This window comes from Rhinolophus sinicus, linkage group LG15 (genome assembly GCF_036562045.2).
Source record: "Rhinolophus sinicus isolate RSC01 linkage group LG15, ASM3656204v1, whole genome shotgun sequence".
NCBI classification, from domain to species: Eukaryota; Metazoa; Chordata; class Mammalia; order Chiroptera; family Rhinolophidae; genus Rhinolophus; species Rhinolophus sinicus.
In genome coordinates, this window is record NC_133764.1 from 27,241,030 (window position 1) to 27,261,860 (window position 20,831).

The 20,831-nt window shown below is 40.9% G+C and overlaps 1 protein-coding gene across 4 annotated transcripts in view; it reads right to left on the minus strand.

Annotated features, from left to right (window-relative positions):
• CDC27 (cell division cycle 27) overlaps window positions 1-9,941 on the minus strand; it is a 59,921-nt gene extending 49,980 nt beyond the window's left edge. For all 4 annotated transcript variants that reach the window (XM_074320856.1, XM_019732997.2, XM_074320855.1 and 1 more), the window contains exon 1: window positions 9,777-9,941. In XM_074320856.1, the coding sequence (XP_074176957.1) occupies window positions 9,777-9,803 (27 nt within the window). In that variant the 5' untranslated portion in view covers window positions 9,804-9,941. The remainder of the gene's footprint in view (window positions 1-9,776) is intronic.
• Window positions 9,942-20,831: the final 10,890 nt, after the last annotated feature.

Here is a 20,831-nt window from a genome sequence, read left to right on the forward strand (position 1 = left end):
TGCCTGTGTTTGGGCTGTACTTAGTCTTTACCTTCTATCTCCTGAAATTTTAGTCATCCTTTCCTCAAAATTCAGCTTACATGTTCCTTTACCTTTCATGAAGCCTTCACTGATCTATCCAATGCAATATTAATAACTCCATCCTATGGGGTTCTAGACAGTTTTGTTTATGCTTTAAAAAAATAATCAGACTGTTTACTAAATTTGGTTTATTACTTGGTTAACTACATAAGTTGCAACTTCTTGAAGACAAAAATCAGATTCTATTTTTCTCTATAACTCCCTGGTTATCCTACTTAACTAGCTATTTCCCTAGTTATCCTGGATAACTGCCCTTAAACATAATGAATGTTCAACAAATGTTTGTTGAATATTTATTTTGGAATTCTGAATGCATTTTCCATTTTCCACTGACCTACAAACTTTTAGAAACCCAACCTGGAGATAAAACACAAGTTAAGACATTCCTACTACAATTGATTTTATATGAATCAAATGGAATATTAATGTTGACAATATAAATACAAAACAACATCTAGTTGTTTCTTTCTTGACACAATAAACAAAATATTAAAAAGCAAAAATCTGACAAGGAGATATGGGTCAGTCTGATAGAAGGGTTAGAATAGATCAGGTTTGGGGGCAATAAAATCTCTTAGTGGTGTGATCTATAAATACCTGGAAGATACCTAGATTTTTCTGGTTAATAGCAGTTTAGATCACGTCGTAGACTCTCCTCTAGACTTTCCTCCGTACTATTCAGATCTTTTGCCTTATCATCCTACTCAATATACCTACCACTTCTGAAACAATCAGTCATCCATTCAGTAAACATTTACTGAGCATCTACTTTGTTTGCTATATGATCCCGATTTCAGTAAAAACTTAACCAACTTGAGAAAATCAAGTTCTTCAGCTGTACAAAGCCTTAACATTTTGGATTTTCAGATCTCTACTGACAATAAGAAACTATGAGTAAGCTAGGCATTCATTATTCCATAGGCACCTATTTGGTCACTGTCATTGCGGTCTCTGTGTTTTTTTTTATTTTTCAATCAAACAATTGGGAAGCTGAACCTCAGAACAAAAACATGTGGTGTTGGAAAGGGGTAAATTTAAGTGCAGGTTTTAAATATACGACAGAATCACTGCTATCTAACCTACATCTCCTTTATATTACAACATAGCAAAGAGATAAAAGGTAATGTGATAAACTATGAGTGTTCTCTTCAGAAAATTTGAACACTGGGACTACACAGTAACTCCAAAAAACAACAACAAAAAACCCCCCAAAATCTCCTGATAGGCTAAAGGGTATTCAAACCTAATTTGACTCAACAACTATTTCTTAAATGCTTAATATGATCTCCACACCCCAGTCCAGGTCAGATAAAGGGGATCTCTCTGACACTCATCAAGATGACCACAGCACTTATCTGAGCTAAGAGCTGATGTGGCCTGGTGACCTACCAGACCACATATGACCTACAGTTCTGGAACCAAGCATAGAGGTAGCTTTCAAAATGATATTTAAATTAGACAACTAAAGTAATAATGAAAGAGAGAAACTCAATAAACATTTCCTTTTTAAGGCAGGCCATTTTTTTCCTAGATTGCTTTAATAGTGTCTTATTTGGCCTTTCTGAATTCTTTTCCACCTATGATCCATTCTCTCTCTGTGAGCTTCTCCCAAATCAGATCTGATGATATCACCCCTCTGCTAAAATCCTTCAGGGGCTTCTCATGGTCCTTAACAATAAAAACCAAAGTCACCAAGCGAGGCAGTGTGGTATAGTCCATGCTTACCTCCCAATTCATCTTGTATCATCATTGCTTTCCGTGCTAGCACAACAACCTTCTTTCAGCTCCTCAAACCTGCCATGTCACCCTCCTGTCCCAGGTCCTTTAAACATACAATGCACGTTACCTGTCACGCTCCTCCTTTCCTCCAAACCATGCAGATTCTACTCATTTTTTGGACTTCTTTCTCAGAAAAAGCTTTTTTGGGACCCCTAGATGAGGTCAGGCATCATTATACACTCTAACAGCACCAAGTACCTTTCCTTTGTCACACTTCTCACTGTTGTCATTTATACTTATTTAGGATAGCACTGCATGTCTTCCTCACTATAACATAAACACTAGAGAGGCAGGGACATCTGTTTTTGCTCACTATTACAATCCCAGCACCTACTGGGTACTTTTGAAGCAGTAATGTGTGTAGAATGAATACACAGTGATCCTTGACTCTGGCAGTCCTCCAATTACTAGCACCTTCAGTTAGTCTTAGCCTTAAGTCTCTCTGCATTCTTGTATATTCCATACATACTTAAGGATCTCTGGAAATCTCTATTAGAGATTTCCTCTATTAGAGGAAACTTTGTGGCACATAGAAGAATTATTTTGTATTGCAAATAATCACCACCTAATTACTCCTTTATAAAACATGGGGGATTTCTTAAGAACTTGTTTAATTTTGTTGTAAATGAAAAAACATGGTGAGTAGAAAGAATATACTCAGGATTTGATGTTGGAGACCTTTGTTCAAAGTTGTGTGCCAGTACTTTCAGCAGTGTGACTTTGGGGGTGATTATTTAACTTTTTTCAGCCTCAATTTCCTCATCTGAAAATTGGAGCTCTATTTCTTGGATTTGTGTGAATTAAATGAAATGATACATATATAGTGCTCCTAGTATACTGACTGGCACACATTAGGCACTTAAAACCATTTTCTTGGGCTGGCCCGGTGGGTGGCTCAGGCAGTTAGAGCTCTATGCTCCTAACTCCGAAGGGTTGCCAGTTCAATTCCTCGACTCCCGCAAGGGATGGTGGGCAGCGCACCCCGCAACTAGCAACAGCAACTGGACCTGCAGCTGAGCTGCGCCCTCCACAACTAAGACTGAAAAGACAACAACTTGACTTGGAAAAAAGTCCTGGAAGTACACACTGTTCCCCAATAAAGTCCTGTTCCCCTTCCCCAATAAAAATATTTTTTTAAAAAACCATTTTCTTTCCCATCTCTTAATATAAATAAGTCATATATATATATATATATATATATATATATATATATAATTTAAGGTACAGTTTCCATTATATAACATCTCCCAGCATATCTGCCACAATTATTTATTCTGTGACACATAAGCCACAAAAGACGCAATGATTCACCAGCTACCTTAGTACTACTGATCACCAGGAAAATTTGACACGTATATACTATAGCCATAAAGCCCTAGAACTTTGAATTCTTTTCTTCTTAAAATCAAAGAAATGAAAGAGAAAAATAAAAGCAGTATATTCAAAAGTTCTATCCCTTTCTGATTTAAAGTCAAGCTTTGTTCAGAACAACAATCCTTTATCACCAATTCTTGAGAGGGTCATAAAGGCAAAGTGAAATCAGCAAACTCAAGCTCCCATAAATCCCAGTAGTAAAACCTGCCACTTAAGAGAACGCCACATATAGCTTCCATCACTACCATATTTCCCCGAAAATAAGACCTAGCCGGACAATCAGCTCTAATGTGTCTTTTGGAGCAAAAATTAATATAAGAGCCAGTCTTATATATAAGACCTGGGCTTATATTATATAAGACCTGGTACTGTATTTGTATTTATATTGTATTATATTATACCTGGGACTGAGTCTTATTTTTGCTCCAAAAGACGCATTAGAGCTGATGGTCCGGCTAGGTCTTATTTTCGGGGAAACACAGTACTCAGCTCAAGCACCTCTGCATTCCTAAGTGATGGTGTCTCTTTTGGGGAATGGAGTGGGGAATGAACTATTCTCTAAGGCACTGCAAATTGGTAGCTGATGATGAGCAGGGCTAAGATTAGTCCCCTAGTTATTCATCCAATTCTGCCCAAGTACTTGTGTGGATCTGCCCCTGAAAGAGTATCATTCAGTACATCACCTCCAGAGCTCTACAAATTAAAGCCACATAGATGAAATGCTGTTAAGAGTCAGGAAGCCAAAGAGAACAACACCTCCCACCCAAAAAAGTTTACAAGAGAAATCCTACTGATTACATTAATGGGTTAGTCCTAGAATGCATTAATTCAAAAGATAAATCAACAGCATAGAAATTAAATGGCAAAGTTCCTTGCTTGCTCTTCTTAAACACAAAATATTATTTAAAATATAAACAAACTTCTATAAGTTGTATAACTAATTCAGACTTAAATGTGACAACATAATTTTGTTTTGTTCTTGTCAAAAAAGAAAATAGCTGCTGTTTTAGACCATAAAAAATTGATAATAAAAGCCTCAGACAATATAGGAAAATGTAAGAAAAAAAAAAAAACATTGTGGAATTTTACTATTATACATTACAATCTAATTTCTACAACTCTAGTTTAGATCTACACCAGCGGTTCTTAATCTGGCCAATTTTGCCACCCAAGGGGCATTTAGCAATGTGGGGGGGGGGCATTTTTGGTTGTGAGGGGGCATCTCATGGGTAGAGGCCAGCGATGCTGCAAAACACTATAATACACAAGACAGTGTCCCCCACAATAAATTACCGTTTCCCCGAAAATAAGACCTCGCAGGACAATCAACGCTAACGCGTCTCTGTGGAGCAAAAATCAATATAAGACCCGGTTTTATTTTACTATAAGACCCAGTCTTATGTAACATAAGACTGGGTCTTATATTAATTTTTGCTCCACAAGATACATTACAGCTGACTGTTCAGCTACATCTTATTTTCGGGAAACAGGGTAGCTTGCCCAAAGCATCAGTAGTGCCAAGATCGAGAAACCTTGGTGTATATTACCATGTAACTGGATTTTTCTACTAGCCTGCATGTCTCCCTAGCTCTTGTCTCATCCCTCCTTCCCAACAGCACCAGATTAATCTTCCCAAAGTAGTGCTTTCATTACATAATTCTTCTGTTCAAAAACCTACAATGGCTATTTATTACAATACATTAAATCTAAACTCCTCAGCCTGGATGTTAAGTCCCTTGTAACCTGATTCTCCCTGGCTAGCAAAACCTTAGCTCTTGCTGCTGTCAATTCCCATTCTTGCCAAAGCTGTAATATTTCACTCTTCTCCTGTTCCTGCACATCACTCCCAACTTTGGGCTTTTGCTCCTGCCATTCCATGCCAGAAATGGTTTTCCTCTTCTCTCCCAATTCAAAGACTTCCCATCTTCTAAAGCTTTAAGTTCTACTCCTTCAAGAAACCTTTCCCATTTTTCCAGTCTGCAAGGATCTCTTTTCTGAATTCCTTTATCTGTGCAACCAAATACATAATGACTTACAACATTATCCAACTGTTCTTGTTAAGCATTCTTACCTTCCCAACAAGACTAGACCCCTCAAAAATTAGAGATTATACCGCCACACTTCTTCTGGTTGGTTTCACAAATGTCTCCAATTCAATTTGGACAAGACAGAATTCTTAATTATCCGCCTTCAAATGTATCCCCTCCTCAAAAAATTTTCCATTTATTAAATGGCACCACCAAAATGAAATCCAGGCAGCCGTCATTAACCTCCCCCTATCCAATCAGTTTTCATGTCTCATTGGTTCTAAATCCAAAACAGCTCTTGAATTTATCTACCTCTTTCCTACTCCATTGTTACCATTTTAGTGTACGTTATCCTAAGACTGTTTTTCACTCTTAAATCCCTCCTCCCATTACATTTCTCATACAGTAGCCAGAGAGTTTTAACATTCACAACCCTCTGCTAAAAATCCTTCAACGATTCCCCATTATCCTTGAAAGGAAAATGGCCTTCCATTACTATGCAACTCCAGCCACATTGGACTTCTTTCAGTTCTTCCAAAGCCACGTTCTGCTGTCTTAGAGACTCTCTGCTCGTGCTGTTTTCTCTTAATGCTCTTCAAATTACTATTTCTTTTGCAATCTTCAGATCTCAGAATCTGCATAACATTCAATATTATTTGCTCAAAAAGGTCTTTCCTGACATCCTTTTAAGAGGTTTTAGAATGTCTTTTATATTCTTTTTGTGCTTGGTACACAGCAGATGCCTAACATTCTTTCCTATTTGATTTTGTCACTGAGGCTGCTTAACTTTTGGCTGCTTTGCAGTACCTCCTTCGGTGGTCCAGGTACAAACCTGACACCCGCACCTGCGTCAGGTCCCTCCTATTAGGTCGCTCTCCTCACACCCTATTTATAATATCCTGATCGCAGTCTGTATATTAATTTGTGATTACTTGGTTAATGTTTTCTCTCTTAACAGACCATAAGCCCAAAAAGGGCTACATCAGGACACGAGTCCATAAAGGAATTAAATTATTATGTACTTGCAATGACTTCTTCCTCCACCCTCGCTCCCCAAAGTTTATTCTCTCAGTTCAGGTACTATGTAGCACTGTCTTCAAGTACTCTATTGTACCTAAATACATGGTGATCTTCTACTTTCCAAAAGAAAAATTCATAAACAAATGTGTTTCAGTTAACATGAACACATACATTTTTGAATGACGATCAAACAGTCTAATGCCTATTGATTAATCAATGCAGTTACACACATGTATTTTAAAAATCACAAAACATATTTAGAAATTTCATCTTTTTCTATTCTCACTGAATAGAACAATTTTACTGAAACTGTTCACATATATCTTTGACATCAATGAAGCCTTTTTTTGTCACCTAACACCATTTTCCTGACCACCCTCAATTTTGTTATTTGAAATAGGGTACTCTGAATTCATGTTAGATTGTTGTCCCTGTACATCTTATCCCAAGCCAAAAGTATACCTTCACTATCTAATGATCTCTAAAACGATATGAGGTGTATGGTACCCACTTACTATACTGCTTAGTAAGGTGATTTTCACAAGGCTTGTTTACAACTTCATCTAACACTTCTAACTGTGAAGCCCTACTTCAAGGAATAATTGATAAATCTATTAAAATGTGTTTGCTTTTTTAAAAGATCAATTTCATCAGGTGAATTTTATAAACATCCAAATTAGCACTGATTGAACTCATTTATGTGAGTTTCTTTCCCAAACAGTTATATTAAAAATAATTAACAGAATTCTGTCTCACAATAGGAGAGATTTTTGTAAAGACTTGAGGGGAACCAAAGTTTTGCCAACCCAATATATGCCTTCTGGGATATTGATTTTAAGCTGGTTATTAAGAAACAAAAGACTCAGAACCTTTGACTCTCCGCCCTTACCTGTCTAAAGGAATTCAGATAGAAAGAGAAGGGGAGCATCACCTTCTTTTAGCCTCACTATAAACTAAATGTGGAAGAAAGTGAGAAGCCTAGCAAAGCCTGTTTGTTGAGCTTCCTTCTGTGACCCATTGTTTCTGGGTAGCCCAGCAAGAATTTGTTTACCACATGTTTGCTCTTTCTTGTCTACCTGTGAATTGTCTACTTTCCTTTAAAATCCCAGACCCTTGCTCCGCTTCACCTTTGTCTAAAATGGCACATAAACCTCAATTGTCCAATGTGTCTTCATGTCTCATTCTTATGACAACCCGTCATGCACATCTGTAATAAAATTTGGACATTTTCTCCTGTTAACCTGTCTCATGTTAATCTGATAATTAGCCCAGCTAGAAGAAAACAGAAGGTGGGGCAAAAGTTGGTTTTTTTGTACCCCCACAGACAAGTAACACCTTTACTATGAGAAATAATATGGAGAAGCTTATATTTAGGCTTACATGGTATATCACACTGACTATCCCACATTAAAATTTTAAAGAAAAAAAAAAGCAGAAAACAGTTGGTCTCATCTTTTCTCTCAACTTTTTCCTATGCCCAGTAATACCTTGAGTTATGCCAAGAAAGGAAACAACTTTCCAACTTACTCTCATTCCTTTACAAATACATACAATCACTCGCCATAGTTAAAAAATATATATCTTATTTATCTGTCCTATTTTTATTTTCCTCCTAATTCTTTCCATTTTCAGCACTATCCCAGATCAGTTGATCTTTATCACTGTAGCCAAAGTTGCTGTTCCGCTCACTGCTCCAGACCCCTTCCTGAATGGTATCTTACTTGTATACTGTAAGTCAACCAAAATTCTCACGTAGCCATATCCTAAAGCTTCTTACCACCATCCCTGAATCTAATGGACAAAGGTAGTGTGAAAAAAACCCCAAGCAAACCAAATTTGACTTTTAAGCCTTAAAAATACCTCAGTGTATTACTGCCAAGAGAACTTTAAGGAAAAGAAAGGAAACCTGAGGGATACTATGTAGGAATAGGCTAGATATTTCTTTTCTTCTCCATGTTTTTATACAAGTTGAAATTATTATTAAATAGTGGTTATAAGCTAGCAATACAACTAATTTATCATTTTAGAAGCCTTTTGGGGTAAGAGAAGGCAAATGTATCAATTATTAAGGCAAAATTACAAGAATATGAGACAAATTAAACAATTGAGTGATCTACTTATCCATTTAAGGTACAGACAGCAACTTCTAAGTTCATGTTAGGCCTCAAAAAAAAAAAAATCTTAAAAGGGACTCTTTACTAGTAAGAGGAATCTGGATGTTAAGAAATAGCTTTGGAAGCACTGGTACAATTTACAAACAGGTGAATTTCCTAAGCTAGAATCCTATATTATATTAATGCAACCAATAATAGCTGCTATATGTAAAGGGCTAGAGAAGAAGCCAACTAGAAGAAACTGGTATTTCATCTGGTGGAGAAGAATTAAGGAAATATGAAGTAGTAATGTATTAAAATATTTACTATTTGCTATCACAGGCTTATTAAGGGTAATATGAATTAACTTTTAAATTCGATTTGCTTTATATCTTCAAAATAAAGAAAGTCCATGACTCAATGACAGTAGTTGATAGAGGTCAACTTTTTAAATCAAGTCAAAGATCAAATGGTGGATTGAAAGTCTCCCAGACCCGGTCCATCACCAAGGGACAAAAGATTCAGTTTCTTCAGATGGCAGGGGGAAATGACTTGGCACTGCATCGCACACTTAAAATCCAATAGGGTTTCTTCCATGCCAACAGAGCAGTGTGCGTCAAAGCATACCTTGGTGTGGTAAGGACAGTGAGATAGATGGAAAAACCATTCTTGGTCTTTCATTTCCTGGACGCCTTATAAACATGAATTGAAACACTCTTGATCCCCATCAGAGGCTATGGAAAAAACCCAGATTTGCCGTTTCCACCCTCTCCCCTTGTGTAGGTGCTTGCACCTTAGCACTAGGCCTTGGGAGTTCTCTTCTCAGATTATTGTTCAGTGGGAAATTCACTGAACGAGAAAAGCAACGTGGGCTAGTAAGTCTGTTACCAAAATAGAAATTAGTATTAAAAATACCGATCCCTCTACCCTCTCACATAAGACAAAACCAAACCAAACCAAACCACCACCACCCCCCTCACAAACTTGCCCAACCATTATGAAGACCATGCAAGCTCTGATCAAATGTGCTTCCCAATCATCCTTTAGGTAACAGAGCACCTGGGGCGAGTTTCCCCCGCCACCCCCCGCCCACCCTCATTTCTCACCCCAGCCAGGACCAGGCCCTTAGACTGACAGGAGGGCTAGCCGGACGTCGGCTCGGAATGGAAGGCATTATCGCCGAATGCTGCTCACACTAGGGGCAGAAGTAATGTAGGCCCAGAGATAATACGGCTTAGGTTGTGGGCAAGGCCTCTGAACTGACGAGAAGACAGGCAGGACCCGGCATAAGGAGAGGCGGGAGAAGCAGCCGGGCCTAGGCCGCACCAGGCCGCGGAGTAGCCATACGCGGCTTCCCGACTGGGGCCGCGAGCCAAGCCTCAGAGAAGGGGGTTATCATTACCTGGACGGGTTCCTGCAGCACCGTCATCCTTGAGGCTCAAACCCACTTTCTGCAGTGCCTCAGGCCCCCCCCCGTAGCGGCTCCGGCCCGGCCAGCCCCGGCTCATTTAAACTAACCAGCGACCGTTACCGGGGGATGGGGGCGGCCGAGCGATTGCCGAGCACCTCCGAGCGGGACACGGAAATACCCGAAGTGAAGAGATCCGCGCGGGAGCAGGACGGAAAGGTCCGAAGGATGTCGGAAAAACCCGAGGCGAACCGGCGGAGGAGGAGACCGTTGCCGGAAATTGTCGAGGATTATCGGAGACTACCGAGTCTGACCCAGAGCATAGGTTCCTCTTCTCGGCCCCGCCTCTACTCACGCACGCCACGCCCAATCGGCCACCCTCGGCTGGGCCACGCCCAATCAGCACCCAGCGGGCTGGGCGTGTCGGGCTGGAGCTGGCGGGCATCGTTACGTGGCCCGGCTGCCGTCTTGATTCGCCGCTGAGCTTTCTGGATTAATTCGTGTGCGGTCGATTAAGCAAAGGGTAAAACTCGGGAGTTTGAGGCTGAGTTTAATTAATCATGAAGTATTTGCCTATTGAATTTAGGTCATTTATCCATTCCAGAAGTACCTCTTCATATCTCAGAGGGAAATAGGAAATTTCCACCCTTCAAAGTTTTAGTATGGCCCCTGTCCTCAAAGAGATTACAGTCTACTTAAGGGAAAAGTCCTGCTACCTTGTGTGGTGCCCATTATAAATGATGTGAAAATTCAGAGAAGAGGGAAATTAATTGGGATTAAGATGAGGAACTTTTCACAGAAGGAAAACGGGACAAATTGGGATTTGAAGAATGGTTAGAATGAGAAGGGGAAAAAAAGGAGAATAAGTGAAGGAAAGCAGAAATGAGATCAGTCTGTTAAGAGTTAAGGCATTAACTGGAAATATTACGTGACCAGATCATGGAAAATCTCAAAAGACAGGCAGAAATTTTTATTCTTGATTGGAGAGGCTTTCTGGTGTATTGGAAAGAGTGTGGAATTGGAAAGGCAGAGGCTTGCTTTTGAATTTAATCTCTGGCTCTACTACGTATTTTTAGGACCTTGGGCAAGTTATAAACTCTCTGAACTTCTATGTTCTTAGTCTGAAAAAAGTAAGATGAATATATTAGTGTATGTGGCTGTCTAATGCAGTAGGCTCTCTCAAATTACTTTCATGCCCCTTCCCCCAAAAAATATGTGAACCAGAGAACTAGTAAAACTTTGTTTTTCAGGAAACGAGGAATATCATTTTTGAAGGTTAATTTCCCCCCTTCTTCCACCTCCCCCCACACTCCATTTCAAGCCGTTGTTGCTCAGTCTAGTTGTGTAGGACACAGCTCCCTGGCCCATGCTGGTGTTATGAGCCTTGCGCTCCCCGGTGGTTGCCAGTCGGCAGTCGGCAGCTCACAGCAGCTCTTGACGGCTGCTGGCCACTCACGATGGCTACAGGCCACTTATGCTGGCCACGGGCCGCTCCTGGCAGCACACGGCTGCCCACACACACAGTAGACCACGGCATCACAGCAGCCTGAGGGAGCCCACTGCAGCCCCGGCAGCCCATGCCAACCTCCAGCTGCTCACAGCTGCCCAGCTCCAGGGAGAGCCCTTGTTCACAATCTTAGCTGTAGAGGGCGCAGCTCACTGGCCCACGTGGGAATCGAACTGGCGACCTCAGTGTTAGCATGGCACTCCAACCATCTAAGCCACCAGAAAGTTAATTTTCTAGTTAGAACATTTCTAGGTTACATGTGGTACTCATAGTACATTCCACTGTATGGAAATTTCCCTTTCTGGTTCTTATTTTATACAGATGAAGTCAGATTAGAATGGGTACCTCTCTTCCTTTGGGTGACTGTTTTTTTAAACACCAGTCGACAAAGCAACTCGTATATCCACCAGCTGTCTGTAATCACTGCTTATGTACTTGTAGCCCCACAAAGGGTAGGTGCTAAGGTGATTTTCTGTGCCCTGTTCTTTTAATAGGGTTATGCTGGGTGAATTTGAATGGCAATAGTCTTCTACACTGTCCAGTACGGTAGCTACTCGCTATTTTAAAGTTTAGTTAAATTCAAGTGAAATTAAAAATGAAGTTCTTTAGATGTCCTGGCCACATTCCAAGGACTTACTAGACATGTGGCTGACCTCCATACTGGATAGCACAGATAAAGAATATTACCATCATTGGTCTGACGGGGGCTGAAAGATGCAAGGACTCACGTGTTTGAGGCCTGGGTGTTAGCTGCTGACTGAGCTCCTCAGTTCTCCACAGCTCTTTTTCAACCTTGGCTTCTCAGCAGTCAGTAGTTTAGCTCTAGCTTCTTGACTTGGTGGTTGGCAACCAAGAGGATGAAAGCAGAAGCTGTTGGGCCCCTTAAGACCTGGACAGGTAAGTCAAACCCCATCACTTCTTGTTGGTCAAAGACTCAGGGCCAGCCTGCATTCAACTAGAGGAGAAATAGACTCCACTTCTTCATGGGAGAATTGATGGCAAAGTGAAATTCCAAAAGGCATGTGCGATGAGAGCATTTGATAATTCGTCCGTCTTTGTCCATCTACCAGGTATAAGAGGAGAAAATGTGGTAGTGGAAATGGAAAGAAAGGGATGGGTAAGACATTATTCTTAAAATCTGATGCATTTAACTGACACAACACTCCAGATTTATTCTAATTCAGAATGCAGTAGAACTACTTCTTTATTATCTGGACACTTCTATTAAAGTAGACTAAAGTTGTATTTGCATTTCCTAGCAGTCCCATGACACTTCGCTCATGCTAAGCTTGTGTTTATTTTACAAACACAGCTCTTTTTCCATCGAATGTGCTGCCAACCCAAGTCTTACACTTGTGCAACGAATTCTTATAAACTTAAATGAAGGAGCTTAAAATACAGGATCCATAAAGATGATATTGCTGTGTGTGTGAATATGTGTATCTAGAGTCAGCATTTAAACAGTCTGTGATGTTTGGCACTCTGGCTCTTAAGCTTAGAATTTGCCTAAAGTTTCCCCCCTTCCCCCAAAAAAGGGCATCTCTTTTCTGACTATTGTTCCGTGGGCTAACACATCTGTTGTAGTTTTCTATGTGCGCAGCAAGACCACATTGTTTGAAGTTGTTCTTTGATGGGATCTTTTAGAGGATTTTTACTTCTTTCTCTGTTCCTGATTGACCTACTTAAACTCACCATCCAGCAAGCACTTGGGCATCCTGCTGTCACCCATTATCCATATATGTTTCACTGGTGAGTGGAGTTGGGTTACAACAAGCATTATCCCAAACATGGTAAATTATCTCTCCTCCTTAGCCTGCCTCTTGGTCTGTTTTATGTTCCATCAGATTTTGAGGTCAGCATTTAGGAAACTATTCAAGAAGCTAGACATGGTATCTTTGGCAAGATGCAGGTACCACTGAAATATAGCCCAGAGTAAGCTTACCTCTGAATTCTGAATTCCTTCAGTCCTCCTTATCTGTACCCTTCTTTTGTCCCTGTTGCATGCTGCCTTTTATCCTCCTTCTATAACCTGACCTTGAGGCTCTTTCCGCCCCCCATGTTGGCTCCTCTTGGTGAAACTATCCCTTTCCTTTGTCATCTCTGATCACACAGTCTCCTTGTTTTCCTTCTACTGCTCTGTTCTTTATCCGTTTCCTTGGCTGCCCCTCTAACATTAGAATGCTTCTGTTCTAGGCCATCTCACCTTACACATTCTTCCCAGGCAAACCCATCCATTCTCATAATTTTCATCTAAAATTACTCCAAAATCTGTATCTCCAGCAAGACTGCTTCTTAGAACTCCAGACCCAAATGCCTAATTGTCAACTGGATGTCTCTATCTGAATATCTCACAGGTACTTTGTTCTCAGGGAAACTCCTCATTCCTCATAGTACTTGAAATATTTCCTATCCCTGTTTAAGGCGTCACCCTCTTCTCCACTGTCCAAACCTGGACCACTCTCTTTCTTTAACCCTAACATCTACTATGTTTCCCCAAATATAAGACCTAACCGGACAATCAGCTCTAATGCGTCTTTTGGAGCAAAAGTTAATATAAGACCTGGTATTATATTATATTATATTATATTATATTATATTATATTATATTATATTATATTATATTATACTATATAAGACCCGGTCTTATATTATGGTAAAATAAGATCGGGTCTTATAATAATTTTTGTTCCAAAAGATGCATTAGAGCTGATTGTCTGGCTAGGTCTTATTTTCAGGGAAACACGGTAGTCACAAAGCGCTACTAACTTTACCTCCTAAATAGACCTTCATGTCTCTTCCTGCTTCCAGTTTTACCTACCTCCAAAAATAAGTCTGATCATGTCAGAACTCCCCTCCCTGAACCTTACCCCATAACTCAGGATTTCTCATTGTTCTGAGGATATAGTCCAAACCGTTTAACTTGTCTTATAAGGCCCTATAAGGTCTAGTCCTTGCCTCCTTATTCACTTTTATCTCACCTGTCTCCCTCTTTTACTCTACATTCTAGTGAAGAGATTAGAACATTCCACTTTGGCATAAGGATTATTTTGAGCTGAAAGCAATTAAGAAACAGCAAACACAGAGAGAGCTCTTTTCCCTCCCCTAGTTGCTTAAAAGCAGGATATAAATTTCCCTTTATGAAGGTGTTTCTCTCCCCTCTTCTATACCAGAAGAAGGAAAACAACTGTTATCACTGAAGACAGATTTGCACTAAGTTGGGTCTGCACAAACAAACCTTACTAAAATAACCCCTATCTTTCATAAGTTTCTCTATATACTTACCTTTCCACAATTTACCACCCCTAGGAGCTCTAACCCCTTTTTCTTTGTCTTGACACTTAGCCACAAATTTATTGGCCCAAATTCTAACCACCTCTTTGAGTTACTTCTCACTGAATTCTCCTGTGTTTGTGCATGTTTCATGTGTAAATAAACTCTTGTTTTTAAAATTCTGTTAATCTGTCTTTTGTCAGTTTACATTGCAGGGCCCCAGATACTGAACCTAAGAGGGTAGAGAGAAAAGTTTCCTTCCCTCCTCTTCACCAGCTACATGGAAGTTCTTGACCCACTTTCTTGCCTCAGAAGCTTTCCATGTATTGCTTTCTCTGTCCAGAACACTCTTCCATGGCTATCTCTGCCCATCCTGCAAATGATGTAGGAATATTTCCTGTGAGTGAGTGAGTGTCGGGATCGTGTCCCGTGAAACCGAAGAATGGAAGCACGGACCAAGGAGAAGTGAGGAGTTGTAAAAGAGGATAGTTTATTAAAAGCAAAGTGTTGCAGCTCCCAAGCGGGAGGCGGTTCACAAATGGGGTGCTCCCTGACTGAGGCAAAAGCTCTTACTTTTATATCTTCCCTTGCCTGTTTGGGGAAGGGGAGCTGGCGCCTTCTAATGAAATTCATCTACGAGGTTTGTTCTGTTTGCCCACCCTAGAGGGATTAACAAACCCATTCGTATCTATCAGATCTGCTGTGGCAAAAGGAGTTTTATGAGATAATTTATTAACCTCAAGGCGCTGTTACATTTTGTCCTGGAGTAAAGGAGTTATTTCAGTACTGGAAGTTTCAGGATATGGCGGTCTTATGTTTATTCCACCAGGGATCTTTCTGTCTGCCTAACAACACGTTAACTAACCTGTCTCACAAACATACTTCTTCAGGCTTTTTCTGACATACTAGAATACAGGGATAGGTTGGCTATCCCTGCTATTACTCTAGTGTTAACCATGTGTGTCATTACTGCCATCACCCTTTACTGAAATTACTTTTTTAATTGTCCACTTCCTATCTAGCCTATACGCTCCATGAGGACAGAAGCTGTTTGTAGTCTCCACACTTAGAACAATATCTGGTACATAATTGGCACTCATTCTTATTTGTTTAATGAATGAATGGAATAAACTCTTTCTGTTGCTATAATTATGTTTTGTTTATTGATTGTTATTACATACTTAATATTTGTATGCCTTTGAAATTCATATGTTGAAGCCCTAACCCCCATTGTTGCTATATTTGGATATGGGGCCTTTAAGGGTAATGAGGTCAGAGGGTGGGGCCTTTATCCAACAGGATTAGTGTTATTATAAGAAGAGACACCAGAGAGCTCACTCTCTTTTTCTTACCACACTTCCCTGTGCACATGCACTAAGGAAAGGTTATACCGTGTTCCCTGAAAATAAGACCTAGCAGGACAATCAGCTCTAATGCATCTTTTGGAGCAAAAATTAATATAAGACCTGGTATTATATTGTATTATATTATATTATATTTATTATACCCGGTCTTATAGTAAAATAAGACCAGGGAGTCATACCACTATAGTCTCACTGGAGGCTGGATCCACATGACCTGCAACCTGCTGTGTGCTTCTCTGCCTGCCAACCAACCAACCGACCAACCAACGTAGCCGCGGCAGTTATATCAGTGGCTAATTGGCTAACTGGTTACAGCTGATAGTCAATTAGCCACAGCTGACAGCCATCTACTACCCAAGCCAGCACCTTTCCATGTGAGGCTGAGAGCCTGGAAACTGCTCTCTGGGACTCTGTCCGCACACCAACTGAGCTAACCAGCCACCCCTAACCTGATGTTTTTTTTGATTCCCCCTTTCCAGACCTAGAGAACACACTGGCCCTGAACATAACTCCTTAAGGAATTTGAAGTTAAGGCAGTGTCTGAAGTGTTGAGGCTAATCAGAAAATGCATCTCGGCTGAGATGAGTTCTGAGGTGTGCTCCATGGCTGATGACTAGGAGGGGTAGGCAGACTTCAAAAGCACAGGGAAAAAGATAAACTGTAAGCAAATTAGCTTGCCTGGAGTGGAGGCTGTGTAAGTTGGGCTGAAATGGTGGTGTTGCAGACAGATGATAAGCTTTTGAGTTTCAGGCTGATGCCTTCAGATTTGACAAAATAGACTGAGGGAGCTGGTGCTGCTGAGTGAGCTCGGGAGTGACCTCATGAGAATGGAATCTGAGAAAGATTATGCGGACAGCTGAAGATTATGTGGATTGGAGGTGAGAGGAGAGCGGGGCCCAGAATGCAGCAAAGAGATTGCCAGGCAGTCTAGGCAGGTCTAAATTTCCATTATTCTAGGGTCCTAGATGGTTGAAGCTGAAAAAAGATAGACAATGAAAATACTCATTCACAGTGAGAAATATTCTTATCCAATTCCTTCTCCTTAGGGCATTTGAATTCCAACCAGAAGGCTGCTTGGTGACTACAAACTTAGACCAAAAAGAGTGAATTGAATGATATTGGCTATTATCTCCTTTTCCTCAGAAGAGACATAATATGCCTGACTGCTAGATAAACAAGAAAATATCTATTTTCTCTGGAGAGGATGTCAACCAAATAATAGATTCTCTGTTTCTCTTTTTTCTAGGTAGACTTTCATTTTTCTCTAAATATATTGCACAGCAATGTATTAAACACAGACTTGATTATATTCCAGTCTTGAGTATACACTATAATTGGCTTGAATGGGCTTTGTTGTTGTTTGTTTGTTTTGTGTGTCACAAATATGATTTGGGAGATAAGTGATAAGCTGGGTTTAAAATATACTGCGTTTGGTACAGGTGGCTGGTTAGCTCAGTTGGTTAGAGCGTGGTGCTGGTAGCACCAAGGTTGCCAGTTTGATCCCAGCATGGGCCACTGTGAGCTGCGCCCTTCTTAAAAAAAAATAAAATAAATAAAAATATACTGTGTTTGAAGCGCCTGGGGTGACAAATGTCCAAATGTTCATTGAAAATGTGAAGTTTGAACAATTTAGGAAAGAAGTTGGGACTGGAGATACAGATTTTTTTTTTAATTTTTACTGGGGAATATTGGGGAATAGTGTGTTCTTCCAGGACCCAGCAGCTCTTACTCACCTTAGTAAAAAGGCCTACAGATTGTAGGTGCTCAATTAGTTGAATGAATGAATGAATGAATGAGTGAGTGAGAGTAAAAGACAGGAGGGTCAGTGGCAGAACTTGGGTGTTATAAGAACAGCAGAGAAGGCCTAAAGTGAAGACCACAATATCTAGCCACAGAGAAGTCACTGGTGGAATGCTAGAGAGGAAGTCAGAATTCAAGAAGTAAAAGAAGAAATTGGTGGAAAGGGAAACCAAGAAATGAGAATCATTCTTAGCATTAAAAGCTTATCCCTAAATGCTGAGTAAAAGTGCCTGCTAAGGGTTTGAATCTTTTATTTTTACTGAGCGCCATCCATCTTGAGGGTGCCAGGCCCGCTCTTTCAGTGATGCCTTCTGGCCTCCATGCCCGCATGGGGCTCCAGCCTCTCCCTGACGGAACCCCTATCAGCTCCTATAGTTGTCTTAGTGTCCTGGGTTCTAGTCTCAGGTCTGCCATGACTCATAGTGTGACCTTGGGCAAGTCAACTCCTCTCTGGCCTCTAACGTCCCTTGCAGCTGTCAGGATGACTGGGAGACTGCAGACTGGGTGACTGGTGAGGATTCCAACTCGCTCTTTGCTTTTCAACAGTAAATTTCTTTGCCAAATACCAGCTGTCCTGACCTCTTTTTTAGATCCTGAGTGGGACTCTAACCCCTTGTTGTTGGGCGCCTCCCAGGGTCCTCCTCCCTTGGTTCAGTTCAGAGATATGTCACTAGGTGGCACTGTCTTGATTGCAGCCGAGAAATTGACTTCAACCATTTTGGCTGACTGTTGAGTGATTAGGCGAAACATACAGCATTCTCCACCTGTGCCAAAGCAGAGGCGGACATGAAGTTTAAGGGGATGGTTTAAAGTGCTCTGAGAGCCAATGTTACCATGGTCCTTGAAAGTTTGACTTTAGACACCTTTCCACTCCTTTTCTGCCTTTACCTTTGGTGCTCTGGGCCTTCAAGCGACTCTGAGACTTTAGGTTGTTCATTGCTTTTTTCTTCCTTCCTTGGTGGCAAGGAATCTTAGATGCAGAGGATCAGCTTACTCATTCTCCTTGATTTTATAGCCTTCTTTCATCAATGGTCCATGCGAGGCCTCTCTTGTTTAATTATTTATTTAGTCCCAAAAGGAAAATTCTTATTGCCCCATCCCATCCAAACTACGTGTTGGGCAACCATCAGATATTTTTAATGTGTATTTTTTTGTTTGTATGTGTTCTTGAATAATGGGTAATACTTCTAGTATGCACATATTTAAAATGTTTAAATAATATATTTTCTTTAACCCAGTTCATCCAAAATGTTATCATTTCAACATGTGATCAATATAAAATTTACTAATGAGATGTATTACATTATTTTTTTGTCTTCAAAATCCGCTGCGTGTTTTACTTTTACAGCATATCTCAATTTGGATAAATTTTCATCTGAAATACTTGATCTGTATTTAGATTTTATAAAATTCACAGTTGAAAAAGTAGATTCACATACCTAAGTTGTTCCAAGTATACTTTAAAATTTTCCAATAACTGAGGCAAGAGAGAGAGAGAGAGAGAGAGAGAGAGAGAGAGAGAGAGAGAGAGGGGAAAGGACAACCTCCCATTTCTCTGTCTTTTGAAGATCAAACTTTTTTCTAGAATGATTAGAATAACTTGTTTTTTAACTGGAAGGTGACGTGAGAGCATCTCATTCCATGATTGTTTTAAAACTTTTAAACCATGGAGCCATTTCTTAGAAAATGATCGTGGGACACCCAGTAAATAAAGCCCCCAGGAGTGGTGCTGATTGAAATGGCAGGGATGGGGGAGCTCCAAGACCTGGCCTCTCTGTCTCTTTTGCAGCGGAAGCAAGTCAGAGGAGCCTTAGGTGTCTGTTGAATACCATTTGAAAGCTCCTGATTATCTCTCATTTTAGAGATAAGCAAACTAAGGCCCAGAGAAGTGGCTGCCAAAGGTCAGGACTAGTGTCTACAGAAACCTGTTTGTGTATCTGCAAACCCCGCAGGACACCTGGTCCAGGAAGGGGATGCAGGTGCGAGTAGAGCGGAGAGAGGCTGAGCTTCTTCTTTCTTTTTCCTCATCACCAGCAACCTGAACTCCCAACCCTCCTGAGAAATGATGTAGTCAGAGAGGGGACAGACAGGGAAAGAGAAGGATGCAAGCAGAGGCCTGTGGGAGAAGGTGACAAGACGTCAGAAGGAAAAGAGAAGGGGAGGCAGAAGTGGGGAAGAGGTGACAGGAAAAGATCAAAGGAGCCTCCCTGGCAGCCCAGGAAGAAGACTAACCTAGGGTTTGGGCCCTGTTCTTGCTCTAGCATCCCCTTGGGCAGTTCCTGGCCCCTTTTCTCTCTTCAGTTTCCTTTGAAGGTTTCTCCACCCACTAGGGGTGAGAGCTTGTCCAGGCTACAGGGTAGGGTGGTGGCGAGCACCGTACAAAGGACCAGAATCAGCTGCTCAGCTTTGGCTGTAAATAACTGAATGTCTTCAAGCAGTTCCAAAGTCTCCCTGGGCCTTAGATTCCTCACCTATAAAACTAGATGGGATGGGGTGATCTCTAAGGGCCCTTTGGGCTCAGAAAGCTCTGGGACATGGACCATGTGCTTAGGGAAACTAGGAGCAGGTAGATGTGGGCTCCAGGGCACCTGTAAATGCAGGTTTAGGCGCTAACAGGGACAGACGTTCTGTAGTCTAGCAATCTGGTTTTACAGGTGAGGAAACTGGGCCTCGAAAGGCCAAGCGACTCTTCTGGTGCTCTCAGCACGAGTTCGCTTTACCTCTGAACTGCAGCGTCTCAAGGTTCAGCTGGAAGCAATTCTGTGCGGTAGATAAGCTTTTTTATGTTGTTCACCTGCACATTTTAGTGACTTCAATGTGTTCCACAAAAACAGCACATGCTCATTATAAACATTTCCATTAATACAGGAAGTGAAAAAGTTAAAAAACTGCAAATTGCTGTCATCGTTCCGCCCTCGCCTCCTAGGTCCCCAGGGTGTCTTCCATGAACAGGTTAGTGTGTATTCATCCAGACCTTTCTGACAAACATACAAACATACATGTTTCCTCCCCCAAGTGGGATTATAATATCTATTATTCAAGCATAAACTTTAGAATCAGACACTCTTAGGTTCTAATCCAGCTCATAGCTAGTTAGTCAAGTGACCT